We start from the raw sequence: 14,441 nt of genomic DNA on the forward strand, positions 1-14,441 counted from the left end.
CATGAAGAGCTCAGTGATGAGCAGTTTCTGTGCATGCAGCTAATTTGTATGTTTATGGGATTCTGAATTATTGAAGAGCACTCCTTCGTATAGCTTTGTGTCAGTCTCCAGTGCTGAGGGACAGTTTGATTTTGGCCTCTGGAACATTCCAGGGCTTTCTTCCTGTACGAAGGGGTTAAACATGAGCCGCGTGAGTGAGAAGCCAGTAAGAAATCTAAGCCTGATTAAAACCGGATCTAATACTCAGTCATAACAAAAATCCTTTTACTGAGTCCAATTCTGGCACTTATTCATAAAGTAAAAATAATTTATTCTCACTGAGGAAGAGCCCTAAATTCCGTTTATATCTCACAGTCCCAGTAATTATGTAGTTGAGGTTGCCAGTTCCACTAACACAAGCCTTAGCTTTTTTATGGTGTTCATACATATTGGCCCGAAATAGGAGAGCAGAAAAAAGGTGTTTGTTCTGCTAGCAGAGCATTCAGGCAGAGTGCTAGCTCTGGATCCCTTTAGGAGGACCACATACTCATTGGTATTAGGATGACAAACCATAATTATTATATGAAGAACTGGAGGGGATTTGGAGAATGCTTCTGAGTGTAATTAAAGTGAACTTTTGCCAGCTATTTTCGTTTTATGTAGTTATGTTATTTGAGCAAAGAAAAAAGGGCTTTTGTATAGTACAAAACAGAAGAGGTATGAAAAGATGTTTCAAAGCTACAGGAGGTCGCTCTCAGTATGCATTTGCAGACATGTAATTATTCCATTACATATAGAACCTTTAAAAGAAATTATGATATTGGAGATAGTCGGAAATGAGGGATGCCGTCTTGGAAAAGGTCATATATTGTCTTGGAAAAGTAGTTTTATGTTAATACACCATCTTTCCATTAAGAAATTAATAGATCCAACTTCTGTTTATGGCAATTATTTAATTTAAATGATTCCAGGAACTTACACAAACTCCCCCTCACACATGTTTCAGATTTATATAGCAGCTTCCTGTTTGTGATATCTGAAGTACAGTTTTGCCTGCAACTTATTAAACCTCTGCTCACTTGCAGTGAGTGTTGCGTGTGTCAGTAGAGGATCCCTTCCACATGATCAGCTGTGCACATACACTTACAATATCAGGTTATTCGTTTGTACAGTAGCTGTTTTTCCTAAGTACCACTGTTCACCCTGTTAACAAGTCAGAGCAAATGATATTGTGACTTGTCTATCACAGTAAGTCATCAGCTGTTTCCACCACTGACAGATGATCCAAACAAGTCTGATGGTGCACAATGGGCTATTGCATACTCCAACATACAGTATTTCCTCCTATCATGGCCACTTTGCCTTCTTCCTCACTGCTTACAAAGCACCAATCCAGTTAGCAGACAGCCACGTGTGGCTGATGTTCCTCTGGAAGAGAGAAATCCCATTTAAATGGAGTGAATGGACTCCCCATTGACATGTGATTCAAAGGCATTTCAGGAAAGGGAGCCCCCTCCCAACCCCTTTAGCAGCTGATGACAAACTCTCTTCCACCCAGGAAGTTTCTCCTGGGACCTACTTAGCAAGTACAATCATTTGCCTGGTCCTGTTCCTATTGTGCCTTAGGAAAGAAATTAATAGCAATAGGAGAAGCTTTGGAGTGCATCTCTTCTGCTGGGCAAATGTGAGAGTATGAGAAGCATCCCACATAAACCCAAAGAGTATTTCCTCAACTAGTAATTCTATGAGAGACGCCAACATAGCTACATCAGAGATACAAGCATTCCTCTACAGAGAGATTTCAGCAGTGCTTGCTGCTCTCAGGCCATCCACATGTCCCAAATCTGAATCTTTTGTTCCATTCAAGCTGAGTATTATTCCCAAATCTCTTCAAGCTGCTGCCTTCTATTAAGGCACTGCATGTATATGCAATACATTTTTTATATTTACTGCTTTAAGGATCAGATTTTCTTTGTGCAGTAGATACTTGATCTTTAGTTTCCTCCTGTGGACAATTTCTGTCACCTAGACTGACTCTGGTTATGACAAAGTTAGTCCACAGATAACTGAGAATGAATGTATCATCCTTAGTTCACCTTAAGTAAGTTACTTCATCCCACTGCAGCTGAAGCACCAAGCGCCACAAACCTGCACAAAAAGCGATGCACCTCCTAGCATGAGAAGTGCTGGAAGTCAGTCAAAAAGCTGGCCCCAGCCTTTGCTTCTGGCTGTCACAAGATTATCTGGCAGTCTGGATCCAGAAGCCAGAATGGATTTTCCCCCTCTAGGTGATTTCTGGAGCATATTCCATTCCTTTTTCTGTTCTTGCCCATTTCTAGCACATAGAGGAAATCTGGCTGTTAGCCCAACCGCTCCTTGCAGGTGTAACAAATGCATTAGATTTCCTTCAAGTGTTTCTGGGTAACAAAATGGACTTGTCAGCAGCAATTTTCACTGAATATAGTGAATACACAGGTGACATCTTCCTGATCTTTCTCACTCTTGCGAGCAATGTCTGGAACCTAGATTCTTGGGTAAGGAAGTTTCTGTCAAGGAGCCTCTTAGCAACAAAAGAAAAGAATGTATCTAGGTCTATGGCAGAGAAGCGGACACCACTGAGCCAGACCATGAGGCCACAGCTCATTTTCACTATCCCCCAGACACGTTGCTGGCTCTGTCCATAAGTCTGTGGATGCCAGCTGACATTATCCCTTCACGCTCAGACCCACTTTAGTGCACATCCACACACATTTGCACACGGTTGATGTTCTTTTCACTGAAGTTGGTGCAGAACACCCCAAATCCTTTTGAAAATCCATGCACTCATCTACCAGTCATGACCACATTTTTCCCCAAGAAAAGGGGACATCTTCAAGTGAAGAGTGAGCATGTACGGGAGAAATGCTTGCCATAAATGCAGACTAAAGTAAGCTGGGAAGCCAACTGTTCAGGAAGATACAGCATTATCATCTCCATCCCTACAAGCAGATGGTGATAAATGAATGGCATATTTGACATATCTGTTAGAGTCACCCAACTAGTTAAGCAAAAAAAGATCAGATCACAGCAGCATTGGCTCAGATCTTCTTCCTCCAACACAGGAAATTCCATTTCCCCAGCACGGTGCCTTGTGCTTATCCTTCCAAGCTGCGCTGTTCTAAAGAACCCACAATAGCTCAAAGACACACATTTGCGTCAGCATGTCACATTGAATTTTCACTTTCCAAACAGTAGTGTATGCATATGGTATTTCATACTACCGAGGTGCATTTGTTTTAAGATATGTTATAGGGTCTCTAAAAGCAACATATTCTGGTGAGAAACTCGAAATGCTCTGTCAGTGGGAATCCTGTCTTCATCCCATCTCCTAGCGCTAGAAAAACAGATTATAGTAAAGACTGTAGTAATGCTGTACAAAGGATGCATGTCTTACAATGAATTTGCACCAAGAAACAATATGATGATTAAGCAGGTGCTAAGTAGGTTTCAGAGGATGAGCTCTGATCTCTTGATCATCACATTTGTAGAGAAACATCATGGAAGAACATACTCACTCCAATGCTATAAGGTGTTCAAGGCAGGCCAAGTTTCAGACTACAATACATACTTGATTTTTCATTTTTGGCAGGCCCTGTAGGCAACAGACCAGAGAGCCGATGATAAGTATGTGGATTAGATATGAAGTGGTTCTGTATAGACTATAGTGGCGTAGTCACTTCTATGTGAGAGGATGTGTCTAATGAAGGAGTTGAGGCAGTGATGACTTCAAGAGGAAAATAAATCTGTAGCCATAAAACTGACAGATGTGGAGTATAGGAAGAGGCAGGGGCAAAGAAGTTATGGAAGGGAAATAAAACCAAAGTAGCCTAGAGGTGTCGATAAGAGCTTTCAGGGTCAATACACACAAATTTCAAATCATCCTTCTATCACCTTTTGCTCAATTTTTTCCTCCTACTTTTGTCCTCAGCAACCTATCATGCAAATCTGACTCCAGACTGCTTCAGTCTTATTCTCCTCTTTGGGGATTAATACTGGGACATTTTTTGACTGAATACAGAAGTCTTTGACTATTTAGAAAAGATTACTGAATCAGTATGTTCCTAAGATGCATCCCAGGGACACTCAGGTAGGGATTGTTATAGCTGCCGGGAATGTAAAATAAAATGACATTTTCAGTTCTGTTGCACTCCTACGCTTCAGTATCTTGACTACTAAGCCTCTTGTCCTTTAACACAGGATTTCTCAGACAGTCAGATTTGTGAATCTGGTTTGTGTAGCTCTTTTTCAGAGGTAGCCAACATCAGACATTCAAGAGGAAAGAGCACAAAGGGTCACAGTAGGTAGCCATGGGACACCCATAAAATCTGCTCCATAATGCTGAAAAGTTAGAGTCCTATAACATTAGCTTTGGGAAGGATCTGCATTAAGTATTTTCATATGATAATATTTAATGTGTCTGGTTACTCTCTGAATCTTGTCAAATTCTTGCCATCTACTATATACCATAACAATGAGGAGGCCTTCAAGCTTATAAGGAGTTAAAGAACTTAAATTCCAGAAATTAAATTTATGGATGGTTTCCCCACAACATAAACTCTGCTCATACTCAACTACCTCCAAAACACCAGTCTAATTACTTACAATCAAGAGGAGTAGTGAAGACAGCTAGAAAGTTTTAGTGAGGGTATTTTTAAGTGAAGAACCAGGGAGAGTACTAAGCTAGTACTGGCTGTTAGAGAACCTAGTGATCTTCATTGTTCTTGCAGTAGGGGCCATGCCAGATATCCTACATAACTGACCAGGACAGCAGTCACACTGGGATGCAGGGGTGATGCAGCATATTAGAGAGAAGCATGCTCTATGCGCTCATAGTGAGAGCAATTTTCATTCTGTCTTCTTTTAGCATTTCTTGTAGACGAAAATCATTCATGCAGAAAAACACGGAGCTGCTCTTTATCTCTGGGAGCAGGCCATGCTGGATATTTGTTTAATTAAAGCTGACTGATGGAGAGCAGGGAGCACCACTGTTTCCATATTCTGTCTGGTTGGGGGTTCGCTTCTGTAGGGGGCAGGAAAAGAATAAAAAGGGGTTAGACTTGTGTGGCATAATTCACCTCTCAACAGACAGGCTATTTCAAGATGGCTATCTCCAGTGCTAAACTATTGGGCACTGATGAGCAACAGCACTGAATGAACATAGAGCCCAAAGGGAAATATAACTTGTCCTAAAGGAAGATAGAGCATTAAAGGCAATTCTGGGACAGTTTGTGTTCCTTGGTCCTGTGATGTGCAGTCTGGGTAGCTACAGAGACTAAATTTTTTGGAGCTTAACTCTTGTACCCTCTACAACAGCAGTTCTTAAGAGGAAAGAGATTTGGCTGTTTGGGATCCATAGTTGTAAAGACCAAAGCAGCATGAGTCAGGAGACCCCTCTGCAGCACAGTCCAACTTCCTAAGAAGACAGAAAGGTAGAGCTACCTCCTGAGCTGACTAGACAGCTTGTGCTAGCCAGGAGGCTTGCCACAAGTCTCTCTAAAGTTCATCACAGAGCCAGAATTGCTGTGGCTGGACATTTCATTTGCAGATACTCCCTCTGAGGCTGCAGGTGGCTGGCTGGAGGATGCCTCTTGTCAGGAGCAATGTTAAAGACAACTGAATAACACCCAGTCAGTTGTTTTCTCTCACAGGAGAAGGGGTTAATGTTTCAGTTGACAGCGTGGGTTACTACTGGGCCAAGCATAGCTTTCTCTCTATTTGAGATAGGTCTGGACTGTCAAATCGTTGCCTCCGGAACATCCGTCTCAGCTAGATAGAACAAGACACTGACAGGCTCAGGCTGTTCCCAGTCCTCCTTTTGCATCCAAGCTTGTCCTTGTCTTCTGCTGCTCCGCCATACGCAACTCTGGCAACACTTACCTCAACAGGCCTTTCAACATGCCTCCTCCTCTCTTTTAGCCTTCTCTTTTGCACCACACAACTCCTCTTCACTCGGCCTTTCTTCTTGGTGGCTTTTCCCTTCCAAGCTTTCATCAGGGTGCAGTGCTAAACATAATTTGTATGCTTTTAAAGCAATAAATTGGAAACACACAGTTCAACAGTGTCCTGACAGACAGGAGAAATCAGCTTTCTTCACAATCACCTCCCTGATCTGCCCACAACAGTGTTTGTTTAGCTGCAGTGCCTGCAATGGCTTGCAAGTCTGTGGAAGGCAAGGTAGAGGACATAAAGGAAGAGACAGAAAGGCAAAAGAGAGAGCCCCGAACCTCCCATTTTCATTGGCAGACCATTGCCACCTACCTGAAGTATTGAAAAAGAAAAAACAATTACAGATAAGCACCCCTGAGTAATGAGTCTGAATCGACTGTCACTGGATTCAAGACATGTCGCCTTCCTCCCTGTATTTCAAAGGCAAAACAAGCCTTATGCTCTCTGGTGTCTAACTCCTCAGAGGCTGCACATTCAAGGTTTATGTAGCCTTTCTGACTTACAAAGTAAGATTTGTGTAAAAACAGAATAAAAACAAAGCAAAGAAAGGCAAAAAATAAACCCACCATCAAAAGTCTTAACACTGACTTCAGACAGATAATAAATATCTCAAGACTCTAAAGCTGCAAAGGTTGACAGCACCACAGGGGAATGAAATCGAGGTAGTCATCAAAATCCCGCCAGGCCCTTTTGAATCACAGCAACAAAAATAACATCTTACCTGAAGACTTCACAGAGTTAATAAGACACCTGCTTTCCTAGGGCCCTTATGTTAGGCTTACAAGGGATGGTAAGCCCTTTTGCACCCAGATGAGAGGTCCTTTGTCCAGATATAATTACAGCCTCTTCAGGATGGGACCAGGACCACCTCTTCCATAGCAAGTTAAACCTCTCCCAGCCCCTGTCTGGGCTATGCATGCCATGCTGCAAAGGCAAGGGCATGGATTTGCAAGAGATCAGATATATACAGGATCAAGAGATGGAAAGAAAGGGGGAAATGAATCATAGAATCATAGAATAGTTAGGGTTGGAAAGGACCTCAAGATCATCTAGTTCCAACCCCCATGCCATGGGCAGGGGCACCTTACACTAAACCATCCCACACAAGGTTTCGTCCAACCTGGCCTTGAACACCGCCAGGGATGGAGCACTCACAACCTCCCTGGGCAGCCCATTCCAGTGCCTCACCACCCTAACAGGAAAGAATTTCCTCCTTATATCCAATCTAAACTTCTCCTGTTTAAGTTTTAACCCGTTACCCCTTGTCCTGTCACTACAGTCCCTGATGAAGAGTCCCTCCCCAGCATCCTTGTAGGTCCCCTTCAGGTACTGGAAGGCTGCTATGAGGTCTCCACGCAGCCTTCTCTTCTCCAGGCTGAAGAGCCCCAACTTCCTCAGCCTAGGGATAGTCTCCAAGGTGGAACCCAGTCCTTCGTTTTGTATGCTTGGGTAGCATAAAAGAGAAAGAGAAGCAAGCTCTAAAAGAAGAATGGAAATAGACCCAGAGCTCCAACTGCTCTTGGGCATTTGGGGAATTCAGATTGAATAGGAGTAATAAGATATCCTTCCCTGCTGCCAATCAGGGGAAGAGCTCTCTGCACAGTCTTGGAATGCACATTTATACCTCATGTACTTACCTCTATGAGGCAGTGTCTGCTCCTCACTACCTCCCTGGTGGTTTCTCCATGGATGTCACAGCCCATGGATGGGGACTCAAGGATCCCAAATGGCCTGGAGGCAGATCTCTGCTGTGGGTCTGATCAGCATCTGGTAGTGGTACATAACAACTACTCCAGATCTTGGGATCTCAGAGGTTCAATAGAATCATAGAATCATAGAATAGTTAGGGTTGGAAAGGACCTCAAGATCATCCAGTTCCAACCCCCCTGCCATGGGCAGGGGCACCTCACACTAAACCGTCCCACACAAGGCTTCATCCAACCTGGCCTTGAACACCGCCAGGGATGGAACACTCACAACCTCCTTGGGCAACCCATTCCAGTGCCTCACCACCCTAACAGGAAAGAGTTTCCTCCTTATATCCAATCTAAACTTCCCCTGTTTAAGTTTGAACCCGTTACCCCTTGTCCTGTCACTACAGACCCTGACGAAGAGTCCCTCCCCAGCATCCCTATAGGACTCTGGCTTGTGCAGAAATGCCCAAGTTTTGTGTTAAATGCACATGGGAAATGACAAGAACCACAGTCAAGAACTGGCTATGCAACTGTAGCACTCAGACCACACTGGTTCTCTGAAGAGTATCTGTGAGGTGTTTCATCTCGAAACACCCACAGGAGAGCGAGCCTAGAGTTCTGCGGCTTCACACACACCACTCTTCCTTTCCCTGTGCCCCTTTCAGTTTTTTTCTGTGTTTCTATTGCGATAGTCAACTAGCAAGGCATTTTATCTACATACAGGCCTCTATTTCTCAGGGTTTTTTTCTGTCCTTGTTCCTTCCTCTTTTTCCCTGTTTTCCCTCCTTCTTGTTCACTTTCTTCATGTGTAATTAGGAATTGGAGTGGTGCATCTGCTGTTCAAATAAAAGCAGAGAACTGTTCATTTAGGGGATCACAGTTGAGATTAGAAATGGCTGAAATCTGGGGTGTACGTTGGAAGATTCCATTTGGAAGTTGGTGAAGGGGCTGGAGAACAAGTTTTATGAGGGGTGGCTGAGGGAACTGGGGTGGTTTAGCTGAGGGGAGACCTTATTGCTCTCCACAACTGCCTGAAAGGAGGTTGTAGCAAGGTGGGTGTTAGTCCCTTTTCCCAGGTAACAAGTGATAGGATGAGAGGAAGCAGCTTGAAGTTGTGCCAGGGGATGTTTGCATAGGATATTAGGAAAAAACTCTTCCCTGAAAGGGTTGTCAAGCATCGGCACAGACTCTGCAGGGAAGTGGTGGCATCGCCATCCCTGAAGGCATTTAAAAGACATGTAGATGTGGTGCTTGGGGACATGGTTTAGTGGTGGACTTGGCAGTGCTGGGTTAATGGTTGGATTCAATGATCTTAAAGGTCTTTCCAACCTAAATGATGCTATGACTTTATGATTTAAAAATACGTTGTTGCTTTATCTGGAAGTAGCCTCTTTATCTGCAGTGGTGTCTGTAGAGATGAAATTGAGTCGGAAATGCCAATCCAGAATACTCCTGAAACCAAGCATGCTGCTCAGGATGTATGCCAGCCGCAGCTGAATCAGCTGAGAGCCTTGTGCATTTCCACACTGCAGCTGGCGACGTCTGTGACTGCAGAGCCGACTGCCTTGGCACAAGTGCTCCACACCTCTTGGGCTAGCCAGCTCCCAGCATTGCTGCTTTCGGACTTGGGCAGAACAAAAACCTGGGTGGAAAATCTGATGGCCCCTCTCCGAGGGCATGGCTGCACTAGAGATGTGAAATACAGAGGCAGCCTGCCAGGAAAACCTGGAAGAATCTCTGTCAAACCCAAGATGTTTTCACCAAGCAGTTGATATTTGATGAGTTGGTGGGTTTATGCAAAACTAAAATTTTATGTAAAAATTCCTGATTGATGGAAGCAGAGTGACATGATGTAGGAGCTGGAATATTTGTGTGAGCCTGCTTTAACATAGACTCAAATGTGATCCCACCACTTGCTTCAGGAGAAAGACAGCAGAAGTGATTTATGGACACACCAGTCGGATAAGTGCTTGCCACCTGAGTAGTTTAAATTAGAAGCCACCTAGTGAGAACCAGCAACAGCCAGGCTGGCAGGAGAGAAGGTATGTGAGCTGGGTAGTTATACAATGGAAGACAGGAGATGGATTTGGTATGTCGCACAAACTTGTCCTCTCTCTTCCAGCAGGTTGCATGTCAGGCAGGAACTGTGGCCATGTCTGTCAGATTTTGACACAGACAAAGGTGGTAAGCTTCACATTTCAGAGTGATATGGAGTGTGCAGGGCCTTTGGAAGAGTCTGAGACCCCATGGCAAGCCAGGAGACTTGGTTTTACTGTTTATGGCTGGGCTAAGAAGATGCAAAAATATTTTTAAAAGGAGATGACCCTGTTTGAGCCCTTGGTCTCTGCATTAGCACCGAGAGCAGAGCTCTAAGTGCTTCTGTCACTGACTTGGAGACAGGGTGATTTTATGCCATCTGAGGACTGAGCCTGCTTTATCTCCCCTGCTTTTCTTCTCCTCCTTTCATTTTCTTTTCCGTTTCCTAGTTCTTCCCCTCCTCGACACTGTGTCTCTTCCTAGTGACTCCTTTTTACTGATGAAGGTCAGTGTGTTCTGGATTGGTTGTTGATTTGTGCTGCCTGCGACACCTCAGGGACCTCCCTGGATCTCATTTTCAAGAGGTGCTGAGCAGCTCTTACTGGGTTCCAATGCTAAGTGCCCAACACCCCTGAAAACCAGGCTCCTTAAAAATATTTCCAGGCAAGAGACCCAGAACAAGTCACTACAGATTAGTGAGCAGTTTTGGAAGTTTATGGTCACAGAACAGTTTGGGTTGGAAGGGACCTTAAAGCTCATCCAATTCCAACCCCTTTGCCATGAGCAGGGACACCTTCCACTACACCAGGTTTCTCCAAGCCCCATCCAGCCTGACCTTGAACACTGCCAGGAAAGGGGCATCCACAGCTTCTCTGGGCAACTTGTGCCAGCGCCTCAGCACCCTCACAGTTAGGAATCTTTTCCTAACATCTGATGTAAATCTCCCCTCTGTCAGTTTAAAGTCATTCCACCATGTTCTGTCACTACCTGCCCTTGTAAAAAGTCCCTCTCCAGATTTCTTGTAGCCTCCTTCAGGCACTGGAAGATGCAATAAGTTCTCCCCGAGCCTTCTCTTCTCCAGGTTGAACTAAGCCCAACTTTCAGCCTGTTTTCACGGGAGCGGTGCTCCAGCCCTTGGATCATCTTTGTGGCCTCTTCCAGACTCACTCCAAGAAGTCCACATCCCTCCTGTGTTGGGAGCCCCAGAGATGAACACAGCACTGCAGGTGGGGTCTTGCGAGAGCAGAGGGGCAGGATCACCTCCTTCGACCTGCTGGTCATGCTCCTTTTGCTGCAGCCCAGCACACGGTCGGTTTCTGGGCTGCAAGCACACACCGCTGGGTCATGTTGAGCTTCTTGTCACCCAGCATCCCAAGACCCTCTCCTCAGAGCTACTCTACAGCCTCTGCCCAGCCTGTGTTTGTGCTTGGGATTGCCGTGGCCCCTGTGCAAGACCTTGCACTTGGTCTTGTTGAGCCTTGTTGAAGTTTGGTCTAGGATTTTTCCTTTGGATGAATTCTACTGCCTTTCTTATGTAATAAACACATTTTAGCCTTTTGTTTTTCATTTTGCTCAGGTTTGTTACTTCTTAGGGTTTTGCTTTCCTTTTTTCTTCCACTTGCCATTGTCTCAGCCCCCCCCCCCCCCCCCCAACTTGTGCTTGTTCTGTCAGCTGTCTTCTACTATTTCTGGCAATGCCCAGTGCTGATTTGCTGAGGCCATTTCTGTACTCTAGAGAGGTTTCAGGAGAAATGTCTTCAGAGTTAATTTAGCCACTGTCAGCAAAAAATCTCAACTTTTTTGCATTACAATGTATAGGAAACATATCTAAAGAGATTTTCTGTCCCAAAAGAAATAGAAGTTAGAGATAGGCAAAACTGGTTTTCATTAGATGTATGGGATCATGAGACAGATACTGATAGAAGCAAGACTTTTTATTTGGGCACATTTTGCCCTGTTCTCTACAGCTTGACAGCAGCAGCAGCACAGGTAAGGTAGGGGAATAGAATTGTCAGTCCCCTTCTCTCCTGCTCCCCACCCCCTCGGAGTGCAAAATGTTCATGTAATAATCAGGTCTTCCAGCATCATGGGGAGTCTCTGTTCCCTTGCAACAGCCCTGGGGAAGGCATTCCCCCTTGAGTTTCCTGCTGAGTGAGCTGAACACTGACCTGCTGCGGTTTGTTTTTTTCTTACAGGAATGAAACTGTTTTACACCAGTTCTGCTGCCCAGCAGCTGATGCAGAGCAGAAGCCTTCGTCTCCAGAATCCTCACCAAGGTGGGCAATTTCTGTCAGCACAACCTTTTCTTTTCCATCCCCTACTTCCTTATCATCCATCACAATCATCTGCCCCAGGCAACACTCACATATTATCATGCTGATCCTCCTCCATCCTCCCTTATGTCCCATGTCCCCAGCACTGCCATCCCTCTCTTTTCCCTCCTAGAGACTACTGTTCATACTGTTGTGTAATTGCTCACAAACCACCTCTGTCCTCCACTCACGCACCTCCAAACCCATACTTTCAACCTCTCTTCAAACATCTACTTCAATCACCCCACATTCACGCTTGTATCTTCTCTTACATTTCTGCATCACTTTAACATCAGCATATACATGCTTCACTCTTCTCCTTCCAAGTAGTTATCCCACATAAGGTATCTGGACTCACACCAGTATAGACCCATAACCGTTAAGCTACAGCAGAAGTCACCAAACAAACTCAGGGTTCAGTCTCACACCCTGGGGCATGTAGTTTTACGTGTTGAAATGGTCTGAGCTTGCCAATGAAGGACAGTTACAGACAGATGCTGTTAACTATCACCAGCTTATATTCAGTGAAGCCCCACCAGCGGTTGTTGTAGCTTTCCCTCATCAGTGAATGACATCAGTGCCGAGACCAAGGGGTCCAAGGAGCTCCAAAAATACTTGAGATGCATGTACTGCATATAGTTTCCATGCTTGGGCTTGCACCTCTCTTCTTGTCATCTACTTCTCCTCTCACTACTTCTTACACCTCCATCTCACAGACCTACTCCTTCTTCTCAGGCCTCATCACCCTTCTGTCAACAGCAAACAGGCTTCACTTCACAGATTTCCCTCCTCACACTGCTAGACTTTTACACCTGACCTTTGGCATCTCTGTGAGAAGCCTGATTTACTAGGGAGGGCTCTGGATGGAATTGGGCACTGAATTGCAGCAGGGAGGCTACAGCATTTTATAGATTATATTTCCCTTGTTTGTTCTGCTCTCTGGAGCAGCCTGTGGTTTCTGTTTCCTTCCAAGGAAAGCATGAGTGGTGGACAAGTGTGAAGAGAACATTGTATGTATGTGTGTGCTGACACATAGGGTTCAGCCACGCTTGGAGACAAGGCAAAGAAGCAGCACCACTCCTGACCGTTCGTGTATGAAGATATGTGAAGCCCTATGACGTCTGTGCTGAGGGCTTTCAAGCACTGCTAAAGTTTGCTTGACAGCCTTGTGGGACATCTGCAGCTGCACCTTTGTGGCAGGTGTGGAGATGCTGGCAAGGAAGAGGAGGAGACAGCGGAGATTTCTGTGGTAGGGACAGCCACCTCTCCCTTGCATTTCTGGAGAGAGCGTTGGTTATGTGCTCTGTTCTGCCTGAACCCAGGCTCAATTTTGCCAGTGTTCTATCATCATACCCTGATCCTTGACCATGCCCTATTCTTGTCCAGCCTCCATCTTATGTCTGATCAGTTCCCTTAGTTTCTAGCATTTTCTTATCCTACAATAAGGATACACCTACAGTGTTTTAAGCTGTTACACCTACAGTGTTTTAAGCTCTAGGGTTCTTTTTGTCAGGCGTTTCTTTTTTCCCAGTGACTCCCAAAGGCTCTCCCCATCCCTTGAACCTGAGTTTTCTTGCACTCCTTGTGCTGGGAACCACCAAATTTCTCAGCTGGGGTTTGGCAGGTAAATTAAAGAGAAAGCAAATTGTTTCAGTGATTTAACAACTCTGGCAAGTCACATGCAAAGGTGAGTCTGAGCCAGGAAACTCAGGAGTGGGGATGAATGATCATAACCCCTTTCATCTGGGGTGTCAGTTAAGTGATTTCTTGTACCTATCTATGCCTGTCCATTTTGTGTCTTTTGTAGCTTGTACCACTCTGCAGGCCCCCTGCTTTACTTATTTTTTTCCCCAAGGCTTTCTCTTGTCCTTTACATTTCTAGTGCCCTGAGACCCCAACAGCAGTCCTGAATCTGTGTGTGGCACAATATTCTATGTAGAGTCATAGAATGGTTTAGGTTGGAAAGACCCTTAAAGCTCACCCACTTCCAGCCCCCTGCTGTGGGCAGGGACACCTTCCACGAGACCAGGTTGCTCTAAGGCCCGTCCAGCCTGGACTTGAACACTGCCAGGGATGTGGCAGCCACAGCTTCTCCGGGCAGCCTGTGCCAGTGCCTTGCCACCCTCACAGTAAAGAACCCCTTCCTATAGAGACAGAGGTGGTTGAAGCCACCATGGCAGTTTGAAGGTGAGAAACAGGTACACAGGATTTTTGCTTTTTGAAACAGAGCAGCTTTTGTATGCAATCTCCCTATGTGACTGTCTCAGGTGAGAAGAGCATCCCTACTTCCCACACTGTGCAGAAGAAAGGCAGAGCACATGAAGAACTTGTAAACTCACAGGTCAGCATTATGGTGGCCAGAAAATACATTCAAACCTGTGACAGGTTCTGCCGTCACCTATGGGTTTCCTTCATATCTGAAGTTACATACACA

General features: G+C 45.0%; 1 protein-coding gene across 5 annotated transcripts in view; it reads left to right on the forward strand.

Annotated features, from left to right (window-relative positions):
- IQSEC3 (IQ motif and Sec7 domain ArfGEF 3) overlaps positions 1 to 14,441 on the forward strand; it is a 103,234-nt gene that overhangs the window by 33,376 nt on the left and 55,417 nt on the right. For all 5 annotated transcript variants that reach the window (XM_065682233.1, XM_065682255.1, XM_065682252.1 and 2 more), the window contains exon 2: positions 11,891 to 11,971. In XM_065682233.1, the coding sequence (XP_065538305.1) occupies positions 11,891 to 11,971 (81 nt within the window). The remainder of the gene's footprint in view (positions 1 to 11,890; positions 11,972 to 14,441) is intronic.

Source organism: Lathamus discolor, chromosome 1 (genome assembly GCF_037157495.1).
Source record: "Lathamus discolor isolate bLatDis1 chromosome 1, bLatDis1.hap1, whole genome shotgun sequence".
In the NCBI taxonomy this organism is placed as follows: domain Eukaryota; kingdom Metazoa; phylum Chordata; class Aves; order Psittaciformes; family Psittacidae; genus Lathamus; species Lathamus discolor.